The following is a 19,831-nucleotide window of genomic DNA, read 5'->3' as shown; positions in this document are numbered from 1 at the left end:
TTTTTTTTTGCATGATAAAGAAATGTTGCTGCATTACATAAATAAAAATGTACCAGCATGAATAAATTAATGTTTAATATTACAGATTATTAAAATTAAATAAAAATCTATCGTTAAGTGATGACGTAATTTCCGTTTCCGGATCCAAACACCCGTGTTCAACATGCCGCAGTGCTGTGTTCCTTTTTGTTTTAACTATTCTGGATCAAAAAAAAACACGAATTTGTCATTTCACCGCTTTCCTTGTGACGAGAAAGAGAAGCAGAAGTGGCTGCACGCGATAAGGTACGTTACAATTCCAAAGTGAATGAATAAACTTGTAAGATGAACGCAAGTGTGGTCTTACTTTAGTTAGCTAATATAGCTAGCGTTGAACAACTAAAACCCGCTAATAAAAAAACCATCCTACTTTGGCACACCGTCCTACCGTACAGTTTATGAACATTTCTGCTCTCACACAATAATTCCAGCAATTATGCAATTAATTTTACCCGTCAAATTATACTTCTAGCTCATATTCACAAACAGGACTGTTTGCCACTTAATTTTGTGTTGTGCGCATGCGCAGAAACAACCGGTAGGACGGATTCCCAGAACATCCTGGCTTCTACGAATTTTACATAGGCTATGGATTTTATCATGTTTTCTTATTACGAAGATATCAACGCGGTTTGGATGTCATTTTTATTTCTCTAAGCAAAGATTGAAAGCTATGGGTCAATTTGCCATAACTACACAGCTTTCTACTCTTGGAGGATTAAAAATGACACATGAAAAGCGATCATGTCTTCATAGTAAGAACACCCACTAAAATCCATAGCCTACGTGAGAGTTAATGACCAAAACAGAGACTTAACTACCAAATGGTTAGCTATATGTGTCAGCATTTATCTTTCTGGTAAGCTTAAAAGCCAATAATACACAAAAAAAAGTTGTGTAAGATTATACTAATTACGGTCACTGTTAAACATAAGTAACAAAGGGCTACCATGTGATGAATAATTTCTCTCTCCCTTTTTAAACACTTCTACAGCCGTCTTAACTTCACCCCAAACTGCAACTCAAGAGTCTGCAGCTGGCATTTCCCTGAAGGAAAAGCTGCGGGGCCAACAAGATTTGCATGGAACGAGGAGTCTTTTCACTTCTCAGATGAAGAAAAACACCCTGTGCATAAAAAGAAAAAAGAACAGGTCCCAGCTAGTGGTGAAAATGAGTGTGAAAGATCAGATGAGCTACATCACTCCAACAATGCAGATACACAGACAGCTACTGCAAGCTCCTCAAGTTCTTCCAACAGTCTTGTGGTGCTTGAGATTGAGAATGATATGCTAAGACAAGAGAATGAAAAGCTAAAAAAACAATTGGAGAAACAGAAGCAGACGTTCTCATTCAGTCAAATATCTGACAATCCTGAAAGAGTCCAGTACTATACTGGATTGCCCGATACTGCTACTGTCCTGTTTTTAGAATCCCTTCTTTCCAAATTTGAGCTCAAATATCATTCTGGTTGGACTGTCCAAATGTTGCCCATAGTGGACCAGTTATTACTAACCCTAATGAAGCTCAAACTTGATTGTGGCCATGTAGACCTTGCAACAAGGTTTACCTGCAGCACAGCCACAGTAACTAACATTTTCACAACAATTGTTAGTGCACTGCACGACATTTTGTATGTTGGCATGTTGGAAAAAAACATTGCCTCGAGAGCCAAGAATCAGACATCGCTGCCGGATTGCTTCCAGCCATTTCCTAACTGCAGGATTGTGCTTGACTGCACAGAAGTTTCTGTTTCTGGCAGAGAGAGTCGTGACACACAAAGTTGTTTGTATAGCCAACGCAAAGGACGGATCATACTCAAGGCTCTAATTGGTGTGGCTCCAAATGGTGTAATAACCTTTGCAAGCAACTTGTACAGTGGAAAAACCTCAGATAAGGCGATAACAGCTGACTGTGGAGTACTGCGACATTTACAACCAGGTGACATGGTCATTGCAGGTAAGGACTTCACAATTCAGGACATCCTCCCAGAGGGGGTCTCGCTGAACATTCCGTCTGTCAGCGGACAGTTCGCACAGCAGGAAGTGAACAATAACAGGCTGATCTCCTCTGCAAGAGCACATGTAGCACATTCCATTCAAAGACTGAAACGTTTCTCAATTTTGAATCTCGTCCCACATCAGTACAAAAAAAATATTAATAAGATACTGAAAGTATGTGTGTGTCTTACAAATTTACAGACACCCGTTATCCATGAAACTGAATGAATTAGACCAGTGAAAGTGCAGAGGCAAAATTACATGGTGTCACTGTCTAACTACTTGTGGACCCGACAGTACAACTGTTGAATATGTTTATTCTTATTGTTTGTACCTTTTTAAGTATTTTGGATTGTTTTGTGGATATAGTCAGGATGTTACATCATTTTTAGTTGCATAGTTTAAAGTTGAAAATTCTCAGTTGTAATTGGTAAAATGTTTAATTTTACTCTAAGTGGTTTTTGTTTCATCAGTGGCTTGTTATATTGTTCATTTCATTCCAGCTTCCTGATTACTGCCTAGTTGTTTTGCTGAACATTTTCATTAAAAATAAGGAATACAAGATAAATGTGTTACTCTTTATTTTCAGAAACAGTTTTTGTACAAAACATTTTCTTGTTAAAATCAAAACTTAATTTTAATAATTTATCTGAATATAATTACAAATGTACAATTTACAAATATTTATAATTTATTTAAAAATGAACTGAAAAGTGCTGGACCGATGCATCGCTTGTGCAGATATGAATTCATAGCTGCGATAGACGGTTGGGTAAAAGAACATTTCTAAAGTTTCAGTGTTAACAGCCCAAGTTTGTTCTCTATCAACAGGCAAGATTACAAAGTCACATGGAGTCCAACCAATAAAGTGACAGCTGTTGGTCCCCTGTGAGATGTAGATAGTTGTGATGCTTTTTTAATACCAGGGAACCACTTGCCTCATCCAGCTGTAGGAAAAAGTCCTTCCTTTCTACAGCCTGCAAGACAGTTTTGGTTCTGGCTGACCATGGGCATTTCACCTCAATCGTGCAGTCATCAGAGATTGTCCCATCTGGAGAACTGCCAAGCAGGCCACTGTTGGTTAAAAACAGTCCCCTCTCAACAACTGCACCAGTACAGTCAGTGTACAGCTGCCTTTGGGGATGAGACTATTACTTAGTTATAAATGCATTATTAGAAGCACAGACCCCTTTTTACTGACAGCCTACTTTAGATCCTTCTGTCAGGTTGTACTGGCCAAGCAGAGTCTTAAATAAGGAATGGTATGAGCTCTGCTGGACTACACCTAAGTTGCTGGCCATGATTCTCTTCTTGCGATATGCTGCCCTTTCATTAAGAAATACAAATTAAGAGAGATGGTTCACTCAAATTTCTTGCTTAACACCTAACAGAATTAATTTCAAGGCCCCCCCCCCCTTTTTTTTTTTTTTTTTTTAACCACAATACGTTCTCTGTTTGCCCAACTGTTGCTTCCTCAACCTGTTTCTTCTCTTACGCAGTCACAGTGAGTTATGCCAGTACATAGCAAGCCTTGTCTTCTGCTTGGCAAAACTCAGGTTCCTCAGCAATCCATCAAATGTCTTGGCTGGTAAAGTCTAGATTTAAAGCAAAAGGAAAAACAAATACAATGTGAAAAGTTTTTAATGGGACCAAGAATGTTTGACCACAGAGTAGAAAAAGTAGAGTATACAAAATACATATAAAATTAAAGTGGGGATAGTGAAGACAGACAGTCTGATGTCTGTAGTTTACAAGAGTTTACATACACGTATAATTTATACTATGTATTAAGGTAAATATCAAATTACCTTATGGCCTTCTGGACTTATTTAGGAGTATTCACTTAAAGCACACGTTTGACATTTTTTGATGAAGACTACATGTGTGTCTCAATATAAAACACAATGCTTTACATAAAATTAAGAGAATAATTACAACAAAGACAGAATTTTAAATAATGACCGACCTTGTGTAGTTGATGGCGTCATCTCAGCAATTTCTTTTGCTTTCACACATGTTCCACCTAAATCAACATTGCGATATAATGGCACTTATCTTTGCCAATCAGACACTCACGGGAGCTGAACCTCACTGACTGACCCTCAACATGCACCCATATTGAAAGCAAATTAATGCTTACCCCAAACATTCTAACAAACACCAGAAGTGCTGCTGTGTGTACCAGTACCCCTGTAGCTAGCCAATGGGCAGGAAGATAATCTCAACTAGGCTAACATAACTAACTCTCCAAAATCTCCCTGTTTTGTAGATTTCCATCTTGGTTTACTTCCACTGTTATAGCAGTGCTGTATGCATGCGTGTTTTATGAAATGCATCAGCCAGTACAGGACATATCATGTTTAATCATCCGTTAGCTAGCTTACTCCTAACCCATCGTTGTTTATTCAAGAGCATTTGGACCCGGAAATGTCAGCTATGTCACCCGTAACATCAGACTTAACAAGCAGATTGTAACCAGTAAAAAAAAATAAAAAAAAATAGGAATTTTATTGGGTTTTAATTGTTATTGTTTATCTATTAATTAAATACTTTGGCATAGTATGTATGGCATTGATGGAAGTCAAAACAGCAGGACAAGCTGTAAAACTTCTGAAAACATAGTTAAATGTCAAAAATATAACACTTCCTTCATATATTCCAAAAACCTCCAGATAGGAGTCTACCGGGCCGATTTTGGGCCCCGGGCCTTATGTTTGACACTCTTGCTCCAACACAAATGACCCTGGCTGCAGAGTAGGGAGCCAGCAGGGATCTTCCCGCCCACGTGGGGGCGCTGCACGAGCTGTCTCACGCTCCACGTACCCGGTTGCTACGTCACCACATTTCACCGAATACGATGCAACAGCGTGGAAAAGCGTAAAGGTGTTCTCCTGGCGGCCCACAGAAACAGTAAGTTGAATGAAAAGTGGAATAAAGTGCATCTCTGCGTCAGTATTAGTAACCCGGCTGCTGAGCTGCAGAGGGTTTTATAGCAAACGGTGGCTGAGAGCCTTCCGGCCGACTTACTTGAATGTTTTTGTTTTTTTGTTTGTTTTCCTGTGTGATGCTAAAATGTGCGCGTTTAGAGGCAAAATGAGGGAAGCTGCTCTCCTGCTCACACACTGCCTGCTTGTGTGTCTCCTCCTGAGCTCCAGCCAGGCGGCCAGACAAGGACAGGACCTCAGATGTGGAGGTGAGTAACCGATTTGACGCGCAGCCTCGGCCGCACGCACAAAGAAAAGTCCTAATGTAATCGGTGTCTGACCTCTGCTGCACCTCCCCTCCCCTCCTCAGCCTGCAGGGCTCTGGTAGACGAGATGGAGTGGGCCATTTCCCAGATAGACCCGAAGAAAATGATCCAGACGGGATCTTTCAGGATCAATCCAGATGGGAGTCAGTCCATCAGAGAGGTGAGGCTGCAGTAGCATAGCCACGTTGTAGTCTGGGTTCAGCCCCCACTGTAGACTGCATCATAAGTACACAGTGTTGACCACAAAACAGGGCCATACTTTTATAGAAAGCATTGCCTGCCTCTGAAGGTCATTATCTCATTTTAAAGATATCAGTTAGTTTCAGTGGGTTGGCAATAAAAAGAACTTCTGAACTCTGACACCACCAGGTTCCTCTGGCACGCTCAGAAGGAAACCTCCTGGAGCTCATGGAGAGCATATGCGAGAGGATGGGGGACTACGGCGAGCGCACGGATCCCTCCACAAACAGGAAATCGTACATCAGGATCAAGTCTCGGAGCGGCGAGGCCATGGACCTGTCGGAGGCCTCGCTGGATTCAAGGGTTACAGCCAGCATGAAGTTTGCGGTGAGTATAGTTTTTCCCGCTTAGACCTCCAGCACACCCCAAGGAGGAGCACAAAAAAAAGGATGTGGTTTAAGTGTGTATTTTTCCTTTTTTGTTCAGTGTGAAACAATAGTGGAACAGCACGAGGATGAAATCATCGAATTCTTCGCTCACGAAACGGACAACGTTAAAGACAAACTGTGCAGCAAAAGGACAGGTAGGTTGAGGCCAAATGCATCAAAATGCAAACATTTCTTTCTGTTCTGATGTTCCCCATGCGTTCAGCTGTTAATTCACCGTGTTGTTTCTGTGCTGTGTGTCCCGCAGACCTCTGTGACCACGCTCTAAAAATGACCCATGATGAGCTTTGATATCCTCTCACCATAGCGACTGTCTCTCCTCAGCTCAAATGGAGACTTCTGGGTGCTGTAGTGTTTTCTATTGCCACTTATCACCTGTTTGTGTCAGGGCAGTGGGACAATCTGTATAAAAATCCTTATGATAAGAAATAAAAACAAAAAGCATTACTCCTGTGATCATGGACACTTTGAGGACTACTCTGCTACTCTTTTTTTTTTTTTTTTTTTTTCCCTTTTGGGGAGTAATATCTCATTTTATGTGACACTGTAAGTTATTAAAAAGGCTCTTATTGGTCTCTGGATATAAACTGTGAAACTGTAAAAATGAATTTGGACTTTATGCGGAGGCTAAATTTGGTTGGGTGGTCCTTCGAGCCCTCATTCACGCATGATGGAAAAATTCCTGAGGTCGAATCAAAGTGATGCTGAAAGAAGTTGGCCTGCTCTTGAATTACACCGCTATATAATGATAAGTGTGACTTTCAAGTTCAAGCTTTAGAAGAGTTTTTTCATGCTCGTCAGTATTTATTTAACTGCCCATGATCACAGGATTAACTGATACCAGCTTGATTCTCCTTCTTATATTCCCCCATGAGATACTCGTTCAGGTAAAACGAAAAGTTGAGGGCCTCGTTTTTAAAAGTACATCGTGTAAAAATAACTTCAGATAGGGTTTCAGTGTAGTTCGAACGATAACGTGCCTTCATCACCAAACAAAATTTCCCAGGTAGTTTACCCCCTCCAACAGCAGCGACATGCTCTCAGCAGTATGCTTTATTTATCCTAAATAAATTTGGCTAAAAGACTCATGTTCCTAAACTGTTGGATTATAACCAGAAATGTCTTCAGGTGTTAAAGTGCTTAGTACACAACATTTGCACAATTAGTATCCACATTCCTGTGCATTAATTTACTGTTTAACCTCCAGTGACTTTAAAACACTCCTACTGCTAAATAAACTGCCTGCATCTTCTCAAGTTAAACCTCTCACATGCTGCTGACAGAGCACAACAATTATCCTCACATGTTGGAGCCTAAACTCGCGCACACAAAACTTCTTTGCTCATTATTTCACATTACCTCAGAGTTAAACACTACCGAAACCAGCTGCGATTTACTTGAGCTCGAGAATCGAGATTGTAGCAAAGTTTAGATTTCCTGGCTTTGTAATAAAACTGACCTCCTGCGTAACCCCACCAGAGTGTGCTGTAGGCAGCAGTGCGAGCACACCAGTACAGCCACAGTAGAAAGATCAGGAAGTATTTTTGGTGTTATTGTGTGAAAATGAATTTTCCGTTTTGTGATCATTCTCCTGAGATGTCTTTTTAATATAAAATTTGTACATTTTCTGACTCTGCTTTGTCTTCAGTCAATGGAAATGTTTGTTTTTGTTTGTTTTTCTTAATAACATCAGCACTACTCGATCCTTCCAACATCTACTTTGTTTCAAGGATGATCTTATCCTTAATTTTCTCTTGAATTTTGATGATAATCATCTGTTTGACTCCATATAATCCACATACAGTTTGAGCTTAAATAGTGTTGAAATTTGGGAACACACAATTAACCATAAAAGCAGTTCCTGAACTATTTGTCTTTTTTGTTTTTGTTTTAAAAGCAGCTATTATTATTTAAAGTTTTGATGCCTATAATTACAAAAAACCCACACAGACACACTTTTAAATGTAGTTTCAGTGACTGCCAGTCTAAAACCTGTTTGTCTTTATCAGGTTCTAACTACATCAGAGATTTGTGTCTCCTCCCGGGATCAGCACTTGCTAACATGTATGTTAACTATTACACAAAATGTAAAACGAATATTTAACAATTAGTGGTTAAAAATGGCTCCGGTAAATATCCTTGGAATATAAACCTGAATAAAGATCATGAAAGATTTTTTGACCTGGGGAAAAAAGTAATCAGTCGATCCATTTAGCAGCTGTTTCAGAAATTTTATTCATATCACACAATCATACTTCACAAGTTTGTCTAGTTGCAGTAAACATGCAAAGGTTTGAATTTATTTATGATTTTGTAACTCTAGAAAAGTATTTTTTTTTTCATCCCATTTCAGGAAGGAAAAGTTCTTCTCCTCTTCGCTGTCTTCCATTAAAGATCTGCGAAATCTTTAAAGGAAACAATCTGAACATGTTAGTTTTTTATGCACTCCAGTGTCTATTTACATTCAATACACACCTCTGTTATGACTCTATTATTACCATAAAACCACTCCTTTTAAATCACCAAATATTACCGTCTTTGCTTATGACTATTTTCATTATCTCACAACTGCACAAAGCCATGGAAATAGAAACAGACAAGGAAAAGTACAATAAAATGTACTAATCGTTTAAAGGTAAACTGTAGTAAAATAGCCTAAATAAAGAGCTTTTAAATATTACTGTCAAATAGAGAAGTCTCTGTAACAGTGGTCCTTTTTGCTCCTCAAACATCCAAGCTAAAATCTCCAAGCTGATGTCGAAATAAAGAAAAAAACCCATCTGTTTCTGAAAATATGTGCTGTGAAGTGCCATGGAAATACGGATTCATGTTTGAGTGTTTAACGCACTGGACCAGCTCTTTGATTACCGTACTGTCATGTCAGAGCTCTATAACCTCACACTCGACCTCCTTTTCCATGATCTCTGGTGCACACTCCGAACTCAAAAAAGGCTCATTTATGTCTGCCTCATCTTCCTCCTCCTCTTCTCCTCCCTCAGCCTCGACGTTTACTTCACTAGAGTAATGCAGCTCTGCTTCAGCTGTCTTAAACACCTCGCTCTCCTTCTCGGTTCTTTGCTCCATCTCTGCGTCACGTGCTGCTTCCTCTGCCTCGTTCTCATCTGCTCCAATAACAGTGTCTCCAGAGCCGTGGCTGCTGGTGCTGCTGCAGGACAGTGTGTCTTCCTCTATGTCTCCTCGTACCTCTTTGTGATCATGCTGGATGTCTCCCACCTCTGCACACTCCTCTGAAACCTGTTGCTCGACTTCATCAAAAGCAGTCTTTTCAGAGGTCGTGTCTGCTGCCACATTGTGGGATCCTAAGTTCTCTGGATCCCACAACTCGGTCACCTCTTCCTCTTCATTCTCGGAGTCAGGTGCTGTGTGCTTTCTAATGCGATTTACCACATCCCACAGCGATTTTGGATACTGTAACGCTTGTTTGTGTGCCTCAGATTGGAGAAAGTCAGGGGATAGAGTAAAACTTTCCTCTTCGTAAGGAGGAGTAGAGCTGGGAGGCAGTACAGGGGGTGATTCAGAGAAAGAGGAGGGTGAAGCCTCTGGGGAAACTGGAGGAGGGAGAGTTTCGGGGATGGCACCAGTAGCAGCAGTGTCAGGATGTAAGGGTGAAGTATCCAAAAGACAAACACACTCGCACTCAAACGTTGACTGATGAGGAGAGGGAAGCTGAGGGAGGAAGAGCTCATCTAAAGGTAACAGAGACACCTCACAGTCTGCAGCCAAGGGAGGAGAAGAATTAGACAGATCAGTCTGTGGGTCAACATCCTGCAAAATTTCAATCTGTGTTTCACTTTGAGAGTCTGAAGAGTTGTTTTTGCACAATATCTGTTCCCTAATCTCTACAGTAAGTTCATCTGAGTTTGTCTGTAACTCATTTTCAGTCATGTGACTCTCTTTTATACAAAAAACATCCTCATCTTGGCCACAATCAAGTTGTTGAAGGACTTCGGCCTCTGTTTGACCTGCATTTTCCTCACATTCTTCATCTACTTCAGACGACTCTGCTGGAAGGCCTGCTTCAGGTTGTTCTTCACTCACATGACTCTCCTTTAAGCACAAAACACCCTCCGTTTGGACACTTTCAAGATTTTGCTGCAAACTGTTGATGTCGTTTTCTTCCAAAGGCTTGATCGACTCCTCGTCAGCTCGATTATTTTGTTGCTCATCATTGACGCAGGCATCATCATCCAGTTGACCACATTCATGCTGTTCCTGTGACATCAGCACCTCCGGCTCATTAATGAGGTCACTTTGAGTTACATGTAATGTTTGTGCCTCTTCCTCCTCTGGGCGAGATGTTTCTACAGCTGGTTGATCAGTTAAAACAAGAGGAGGAAGAAGACACTGGGAATCTGCGTGGGGACTGGATAGTGAGGAAGACTCACCATCCAGTGAAAAAGATGGCAGCTGTTGCAAAGGAGAAGGGGATGAAGTTGCAGGAGGAAGTGCAATATCTGCAGTATTAAGAGCAGCCAACTCAGGATCAGGCTCTGCCTCTGCGTTTGACTCTGAGATATTTGAGGGAGAATGATGATCAGAAGGTATTAGTGAAAGAAGGTCAGAGGGTTTAGGAGGCTGAGTCTCACGATCGTCTTCCCGACCATGTTCACTTGTACCCTTTTCATCAGTGGATTCAAGCAGGGCATCCTCAGTCTTTTCAGTTTCACTTAAAGTTTTGTTGCCTGTTTCGAGCGGGACATCTGTGTCACTCCTTTCATGCCTGTCTGATGCTTGGTCCTGAGATCCCATAAAGTCACCACCATCTTCACTTGCTACCTGATCTCTGGAGTCACTGTGGTCGTTTAAAGTTACGCTGTCCTTGGTTTGGTGATCCTCCAAGGGATTCTGGTACGGTTCGTCCTCTGCTGCGTCCTCTGGAGTTTGTTTAAAAGCGTCTTCAGTATCTGTTTTAAGTGGAGAAGGCTCACCCCCCTCATCCTGGTCCTCTGCAGACGACTTGACCAATGGCATGCCAGTTTCAGGTTCAGTGATGCAGTCGTGTAGAGGGATCCCTAGTATACGTTCTGCACGCGCCTCTAAGGTTTCTCTTTCAGAAACATGAGATGACAGTAAGCAAGGCAAAGAGATTAAACTTTCTTGTTTGCCTTCCTCTTCCTCCAAAAGTGTTGAGTCCACATCGGTCTCGGGTTTTTCAATCTTGCAGGAGGAGGCTTCTTCTGTGCTTTCATCAGTTGTGACATCTTGATTTAGCTGAAAGTTTAGTTCAGGAGAAATATTCACTTGAGCATCAAGCTGACTCTCTTCAGCGAGTGCTGCAGTGCTTAAAAAGTGAACCCGCTCTTTTGTAGGCGAAGGAATCTGTTCCATTTTCACAACAACGCAGGTTGTGTCGACAACCAGCATGCTTTTAATGTCCTCAGCATTCTCCTGGTTGTCCAGCTGCATTACTTCAGTATCTACTGGAGGACTGCTTACATTAACACAATCGTCTGACAGTTTATCCTCACGGTTTCCTTTCAAACAGCATGTGGGGGGACTCTCAGTTTCAGCTTTGCTTGTGAAACTAGGCTCCCTCCATGAAGGATATTTTATTGACACCGGCTGCACTGACTGACCTCCCTGTCTGCAGACATCATTTGCATTTTCTTTTTGGGGGGGAACAACATCGGCCTGTGCTTTCTTTGCTTGATTATTTTCAACCATGTCCTTCTCTGTGCAGGGTGGCGTCTCCCTCTGTTTCGTTCCAGCACCGTTGTCTGACTGCTCTGTGAGAGTTGGCGATTTGAAGTCCACTTCGTCTGGAAGTTTTTGAGTAGCCTCAGTCGTGGCTCCCAGAAGTTTAGAAGCCTCTCTTACGTCTGTGTGTTCAATGTTCATTTTGGAGGTGCAAACGGGCAGAGATGGGGTCTCGGTGGGGCCGGCTATTCGAGAAACCAAACAGAATATTGTCATCCCTCCTGTCTTTTTGCTTAGCCTGAATTTCCTTCCTTCTATGACCTTTGAGGAGGTTTCCCTGTTTATTTCTGAATTCTGAAACACTTGTGGATGTTGCAGATGCAGTGTGCCATCATCCTGTATGAGTGTCGGCTGGACACTGATGGGGCAAACCGCCTGTAAAGCATCTGCTTCAAATCTTTGGCGTTTCAATCCTTCAAACTTTGGGCAGGTTTTACTTTCACACAAATTTGTCAGTTCTTCTTTTTCTCCCTTGCTCTTATCTTGCAGCTCTGCAGACACATGCTGCTTTCTGCGTGTGGGCTGCGAGTAGCAGTGTTGCTTCTTGGTGTCCTGCTCCCAGACCGTGTCACTGCTGTGTGTCACAGGTGAAGGTTTATGTGGGCTGTTGTAGGGAGGAGGAGCAATATAGCCAGGAGGTTGGTTATATATCTTCCTTTGGTAGCTTGCATTTTCCTTCATGTCCAGCACGTTGCTTGCGTCAGGAGCAGGAGCTTGTGATGGATAGTAGGTGGGAGTTTGCTGTCTGCCTCCTCTGTCCCACATTCCAGGTTGTTTGACATGTTGGGGATCCAAACCTATCCTGGTGCTCTCCACCAGCCCCTGAGAGGCTCCCCTTAATTCTGCTTCTATACGCCTTCTTCTTGGCAGGGAGTGACTGTAGCGAGCCGCCCAGGCCTCCAGCTCTCGATAGCTGCTGTCGCTCCTCTTGGTAGAAACTTCTCTGTTGTAGCGGACAGGGCTACAGGTGTCCCACCTCCTCTGCCACCCCTCCCTTAGAAATCCTCTCTCATGATCCCTCACGGGTCGATGGGTTGCTTTCCACTCTCTGTCTCTGGCTTCTTGGAGCTGGTACTCTCCCAGATCTTGGTGGTGCTGAGTGTGGCGTCGCAGAATGAAAGGGAAATGGGAAGAAGGAGGAGGGGCACTGAGCTCTGGGTCTGTCCAGTTGGTGTACTCTTGTAGAGCTCCTGCTGATCTTGATCCTGGTACAGTCCAGTATGTGGACTCCCTGCTTTGATCCTGCTGCTCACCATAGTACAGTGGATAATGGGTTGGCTGATGTCTGTCGTGATAGCTGGGAGTAGAATAGTAGAGAAATGATAGCAAAATTTAGCAAGATTACATAATTTCACAGACCATTTTAAATTAGTCTACATGGTTACATTTAATAGATAACACAAAACGTTCTGCAGGATTATGTGGAACAATATTCCCATCTTTTCAGAGCTTTTTGCAGAGTGTCAGAGGTAGTGGAGAGCTGGATAATCTTGGAGAGAGCAGGCAAAGCAAATACTTTGTGTCAGCCGGAAGTTAACTATCATTTTTGTGCACCTCAAATGTAAACTTGCCAAACAAGCAGTGATAAATGCAAAGATTATACTGGCCCAAGCAATTTTCATAGCATCCAACTCACTTCTGTGTATAGTTTCTCCCAGGAATGGTACCATATTTGGAGTACAGATTGGACTGCCCCTGATTCTCAGGCCAGAACTCCATCATTTGGTCTCATCCACAGATCTGAAGCATGAAACTTAAAAAACAAAAAACAACTTAAAAATGCATTTACTTAGATCGCCTTAAATGAAAGGATTAAAAGCATGTAAACACGTACCTCCAGCTACTGTTTTGAAATTCTTGTCCTGGCTGCTCATGAGTGACACAAGGTCTAATGAAGTCCAAACAGGACAACTTGTTTTAAGAGGACAGTGGTTTCCAGCACCCCCTCCCACTCTTCTACCACACACACACACACACACACACACACACACACACACACACACACACACACACACACACACACACACACACACACACACACACACACACACCATTGCCACTGAAAGCCCGTCCTCTTTTCATCCAGCCAACACACAGTTTAAATACCACTGAGGAAGTTTTTAATCAGCTGCTTTAGAAGAACTAGAATCTCTGGCTCAATCATTTTCTCTCTAAACTCACTCAAATTTAAAGGGAAGGCAAAGTGTGCGTCACAATTTTCAAAAGTGTCTTTAATTAACATGTATTTGGGTGTAAAGCTTGTAAAATTTAATGCTATTGCTTCTCAAATTGAATACAAGCATCAGGTTAAAATACTTTTAATATTATTTTACCTTATTAACAGTGACTGACTGACAACAGCCAGTGCTGACATATAGTGGCTTCATCTACTTTTAATGAAAAATGAGGTGGACAATAAAGTTCCCATGGACTAATTCAGATCTTATGCAGATCGCACATTTTCTTATGTGTCTCTACATCATCACTTCCTTGCAGCACGCAGGTTTCTTGCAACAGTCAATATCAACCAAACCCAGCTATGTGCACAGTCGCGTGGGAGGTGCTGGGGCGTGAGGGCGAGCAGACTCTGCATGGAGATAGGGATCTGTTGTTTTGTCGGCTGAATTGTGGCACAGAGAGGGACGGGCAGCCGTTCGGCCGTCTCCCTTTTATTGAAACTCTCCAGCGTAACAAACAGGCTTTCCTTTCCTGAACAGAAAATCTGTACATCAGCAGAGTGCAGCAGAGAGGGGATGAAAGACGGGCAGACAGCAGGCTGCGGGAAGGGCGGGCTTTAACAGAATAGCTTGGAGTGAGATTTATTTTGGATTCAATAAAACCAATGTTCTATTTATTGTCAACAATCATATGTCACATGGTGAATGTTTCCATGCCCAGTTAAGACCTTCTTTATTGCAACAAAATTATACAGAAAACATGTTAATAGTAATTAAAATGACAGTAAGATACCAACAACATCCTGTCCATCCCTTCATGACAGTGTACCCATCATGCGTTATGTCACAAAACTCAAATAATCTCAAACTGGTTTCCTTAACATGATAAACAATTCAATGTATTCAAATAACTGCCAAGGTCTCCAGACCTCAATCTAATAGAGAGGCTTTCGGATGTGGTGGAATTGGAAATTCACATCATGGAGGCCAACAAATCTGCAGCCACTGTGTGATGCTATCATGTTAATGTGGACCCAAATCTCTGAGGACTGTTTCCAGCACCCTGTTCGTAAAACAAAAGGGGGTCCAAGTCAGTACTAGTAAGATATACCTAATGAAGGGGGAGTGAAAGTAGGTTTTCATGAACAGATGTTGCTTTTGGAGATTTTATGGTATATGAAAGATTTTTTTATCCACTGCACTGGGAGAGAGGGATGTGATAGCTGGTTTAAAGTTTTTTTTTGACTTTTCTGTTATAACCATACAGAATATTCATGACTAAATCAGCAACTATTAAAATTAAAGGTGTGATAAAAATCTAAACTTAACGACAATTTAACCATTTAATACATACATTCAAACTTTTAATTACCAAAATGTCTCAAGGAAAGAATTACTCTGGCAGAAGATATTAATTCATGTCAAAATCAATAATAGTAAGCACTCTATAAACAAACATGGTTTTCAGGGCTTTTAAATCTGTGACTGTTTTCAAGGTAAAGATGCTGCTGTGCACCCTGTACTGACAACATGAGAGATCAAAGTGTTTTCCAACCAGAGGATAATCAGAAATATTGAAAACAAATACGAATTTTTGAAAAAACAGTTCTGGAAACGCACCTTCAAGCTCATCTTGGTGATGCGTGACGCCTGCAGTGGGTAAAGGTTAAAAAGAAGAACTGTAACTTTAGACCTGATCTTCATCTCACGGTAAACATGGTGAAAACACTTTAGTCCAATGACTGAATTTCCAATCAGACAAAACTCATGGCTGATTTATATAAAATCATGCTGTTTTGTCTTATAAAATGCATTCATAGTGTGTGTATGTTTGTGCTTGTATGTCATTAAAGTTCTGAAGTTCATTTTCTTCCCAAATCTCAAAAATCACAGGACACATTCTGAATACATTCGCTTTTAATTAAAGACAAATGACATGTGTAACTGTTTAGAGATAAATAAAAATAATATGATTACATTTAAATTCATTTAAAATAGCTTTAGCTTTTATAGGTTCTACAGTTAGTGGGATGTGAAACTCAAAATAATTTAAATAACAGACAAACTCATAATTTTATTTATTTATAAAAAAGCAGTAGGCCGTCCCTCCTGTCGTCACTGGCCTGTTCTTAAAGACGCCCTGTAGATATTATTGTTTTGTTTGTCGTCTCGGTGCACAAGCTCCACATTGAATCTGCTCGGTAGATGCTTCTCATAGAAAGCTGCCGTTTCGTGCTCATCTCGCATTTTGGATGAGAGATACGCTGCGGCTCCTTTACCACACAGGTGAGCTAGTGTCTCCACTAGCGGGAGGTATGTCTCTGGCAGGTAAATGATATCAGCACAGAGCACCAAGTCCCAGTCAGAGGAGAAGTTCATGTGATCCTCACCCCAGGACAGAGGGAGGACAGTGGGAGGGAGAGAAGGCCACCCGCTGGAAGGCTTGTTAGCAGAGACATTAGCATCAAGCTGTGGAAGAGCCAAAGGAAGGTCTGTGAGAGTCACCTCTGCTCCTGAAAGAAGAGGGATGAAAGCCTGATCCCACATGCTGCTGATCAAAGTCTTAAATTAAGATCAGAAGAAATTAAAAACATGAGCATGTGAAATAACAGACATGGAACAAACAACAAACTAATTGTTTGTTTTCTGTAGTCAGTTTTCTGACTACAAATTAAAAGCTACTGATGTGTAGCTGTAATCAAAACACTGCCTGCCCCCCAAAAGAGTAATGACTTGGATTTAACTAAGCTAAGAGATAGATAAGGAGCCTTCCTTTGGAGCATTATTTCTGTGATTAATATGGGCTTGCAAGAGGGTATTTAACCTTAACTGATAAGTGGGTTCTGAGTTTAAATAGAGATCACTTACACATTTGGTGAAATTTCATAACTATGTTTAATAGTTAAAGTAAAAGCATTTCTATCCGCACAATGGAGCAACTGAAAAGGGTCATGTGGTCTGATGAGTCCAGATTTGATGGCTGCAACATAATAAGAAGACAGGTGGATAAGGTGGTGCATCAACAGGCCTAGTGTCTACTGTACCAGCCAGTTTTGACAGTGTTATGATCAGGTGTTTGCTTCACTTGATCAGGATTATATTGAGTGAAAAATTAGATGAGTTGACCAGCTAAATATACTTAATGACCAGGTTTTTTTCTTCAAGGGCAAGGGCATATTCCAAGAAGACTGTATGGGCTCAGACTGTGGAAAAGTGGTGCAGGAAGCAGGAAAGATGTTTTCACAGATTCATTTACCCCTTTCAGAATGCTTTGAATAATAACAACGTGGGCATTAAAGTTAGAGGTGACCCAAAGAAGTACTGTGTGACTTTTTATTTATTGGGCTAGGAGTTTATTTTATTTGTTTTGTTTTAATTTCCCACCAAACAATGCTTTAAAAAATATTTATTAGAATAGCATTGCCTCTTATTGTCGGTATAGAACGAAACTGAGGGAAAACAACCCTTCACACTGCCGAAACCCGGGATCGAACCAGGGACCTTTAGATCTTCAGTCTAACGCTCTCCCAACTGAGCTATTTCGGCGACAACATCGCTGCAGGCAGGAGTTGTTATGGATTCAATCATGTTTTACACAGCAGAAAACGCTATATCTATTTATATACACAAAAAATAAACACATGAGTAAGTGAACTTGATAATGAACACCATGTGGTTCAGAAGCAGCTGCACATGTGTGGGGGTATAATGTGACACTGAGCCACAGGAGAATCCCACTCAGAGACACATTAGTTAGTAGTTAGTTTGTATTTAATATTAGTTACACGAGTTATTTTACAAACTCCAAATTTACCCAAGCGAGCTGCCACAATACCGACCACACCGGTGCCTGCTCCGAGCTCTATGAGCCGCTTTCCCCTCAGCTCCACAGACTGATCCTCCAAGTAACGGCATAGGTGTAACGCCTGCGTGTGTACACAGACACACACATAGATTTCATCACTGCACAAAGCCCAGGTTTACGAAGATCATCTAAATAAAGTGAGTGCCTGTCTGCTCCTTACAGCCTCCCAGACCGGTGCAGCCACGCCGAGGTCCGCACCGAACAGCTGTCTGATCTTCACCTCCTCTCCCATCAGCGTGTACACGGACTCCAGAGAAAACGTTTCCGTGAACAGACAGTCATCTACAGGAAACGGGTCGTCTTCGTCCTCGGTGTGAGACATGTTTATTGGCGCTAAAGTCTATTATTGTTGGTAAGAAAACCGGATGTTCTCGATGCGGGAGGGCAGCTGCTTTTAACTTCCGGTCAAGTAATAACGTTATAGCGAATGTTTTGTTTTTGTCATAGACACCATAAAAATGTTGTTAAAATGTTTTAGTATTAATGTTAAATATTTTAAAATAAAATATTTATTTTATTTACTTCTTCTCATTTTTTATTTATCGCAACAGAAAAATAAAAAACATAAAATTCGTAACTTCACAAAAAAACCCACAAGAAAACTAAAGTGTTTTTTTCATGTTGTATCAAGCTAGTAGTACTATAGATGTAAGACTACGAGAGGCTTTTACTTTGAAATGTAACACGCATATGCCAAAAGAGGTGCACATCAGAGATTGCGGTCTGAAATGCAGCGGGTATAAAACAATCTTAAATATATTCAAATTATACATTATTTTTGCTTTTAAATAGTGAATTAATACTTATTATTTTATCAGATATTTCATTATTTTCATTTTTATACTTCTACATGTCAGCTTGTTGATATTGTTAAAGGAAAATAAATGTTGTTGACAGTATCATGACTGGATAATACACTACAGGATTGTTTCTTTGTTTGTTAGTTTGTTTCCTTCTCATCACGAAAAATCCTTTGGTCACTGGTCTCTAGTAAAGCTATGGCTGCATCCAGCAGTTATTTATATCATCAATTAATTCTTCTTCTTTCTTTTTTTTTCTCTTTTTAAGGCTCAGCACAGCAGATCATCTGCCTCGATCTGACCCTATCCCTGCCATCCTTCTCTGTCACACCAACCCTCTGCATATCCTTCTTTGCCACATCCACAAATAGTGAATATTCTCTGTGGACTGTCATATCCACTGTATGAAAATCTTAACATCTTATTATATTTTGTTTTATTCAGCCACTATTCCGCATACGTTTATCCAAAACATTTTCTTTCCAAGTATCCAGGATATCAGTACACTGTGCCACGGACATTAAATTAAATACCAGCAAAAACCAGTGTTACCCCCCCCAAACAGAACTAGGACATCAGTTTCAAAATCCTGTGTGGTATCTCAAGTTATTGCAGTCACATCTCCAGAAAGCTTGACCCCTGAACTCGAGATCTGAGCGGTTGGTTGAAGTTTTTAACAGAGTTTAGATGTTTTTCAGTCCTGAACATTACATGTGGCTCAAGAATGCAGTTAAAAAAATAATTTGAATATCACAAAATTTCAACCCATTCATGTGTACACTCCAGGAATTTAATAACATCCCACTAAACTGGTTTGTAAATATAGTGGTGTAGTTTTACTTGTATGCAAATTACCACTGATATATTGCATCTCATCACCTTTTATTGAATATCAAAACCAACAAAAATGTCAACAAGCATAAGCACCATACACTGGTGAAGCGATAAAACTGCAGGGTAGTGTCCCCCCGATCTTCACTGATTATGGAAGTAAGTGTCTTCCTCATGGACAAGCACAAGCTCTGAAAATCATCCTGTGGGACCTCAGCCCACTTATCAGTCAGTGCCACCCGGAGATGCTCCTGAGTCTGTGGAGGAGGATTGCGATGTCTGTCTGTCATGCCATGCTTTCCATGGCGTTTATATCAGGGACTTATTGTCCTGCAACTTATCCATGACACTATACCAGTCAGGTTGTCATGGCATTCTTACAGAAGTCATTTTCTCCAAAGCTGCGGTGCCTTTTTCCAAGGTTGGTTGTGTTTGATAGAGGAATGTTAATTTTGGTTTCTCCCCCAAATTGTGTTTTGAGAGACAAGACTACTCACAGTAATGAGTCGGGGATGACCAAATCCCACA

The 19,831-nt window shown here is 41.1% G+C and overlaps 2 protein-coding genes and 1 long non-coding RNA gene across 4 annotated transcripts; 2 read left to right on the top strand and 1 right to left on the bottom strand.

Moving 5' to 3' along the window:
• The first annotated feature begins 144 nt into the window (after positions 1-144).
• Positions 145-2,604, top strand: LOC308402500. The gene is made up of 2 exons (XR_013972768.1): positions 145-285; positions 1,034-2,604. It is a non-coding gene; the product is annotated as an uncharacterized lncRNA (long non-coding RNA).
• A 2,204-nt stretch (positions 2,605-4,808) lies between these two features.
• cnpy2 (canopy FGF signaling regulator 2) lies at positions 4,809-7,548 on the top strand. Of its 2 annotated transcripts, XM_080891561.1 has the most exons (6): positions 4,809-4,946; positions 5,123-5,229; positions 5,331-5,446; positions 5,656-5,853; positions 5,953-6,049; positions 6,160-7,548. In XM_080891561.1, exons 2-6 carry the CDS (start codon positions 5,130-5,132, stop codon positions 6,201-6,203), a joined length of 555 nt encoding a protein of 184 aa, XP_080747687.1. In that variant the 5' UTR covers positions 4,809-4,946; positions 5,123-5,129; the 3' UTR covers positions 6,204-7,548. The 2 variants fall into 2 exon arrangements, with proteins under 2 accessions (XP_080747687.1, XP_080747686.1); XM_080891560.1 differs by lacking the exon at positions 4,809-4,946 and having other exon boundaries at positions 4,958-5,229.
• An 8,174-nt stretch (positions 7,549-15,722) lies between these two features.
• Positions 15,723-18,052, bottom strand: LOC308402653 (EEF1A lysine methyltransferase 3-like). Its single transcript, XM_080891644.1, has 3 exons — positions 17,833-18,052; positions 17,622-17,733; positions 15,723-16,320 (listed from the first exon to the last, which is right to left on the bottom strand). The coding sequence occupies exons 1-3, from the start codon at positions 17,992-17,994 to the stop codon at positions 15,923-15,925; spliced, it is 672 nt and encodes a 223-aa protein (XP_080747770.1). The 5' UTR covers positions 17,995-18,052; the 3' UTR covers positions 15,723-15,922.
• Between the last annotated feature and the right edge of the window lie 1,779 nt (positions 18,053-19,831).

This window comes from Rhamphochromis sp. 'chilingali', assembly GCF_963969265.1.
Source record: "Rhamphochromis sp. 'chilingali' genome assembly, chromosome: 9".
Classification (NCBI taxonomy): Eukaryota; Metazoa; Chordata; class Actinopteri; order Cichliformes; family Cichlidae; genus Rhamphochromis; species Rhamphochromis sp. 'chilingali'.
This window is presented reverse-complemented; position numbering and strand designations above follow the sequence as displayed.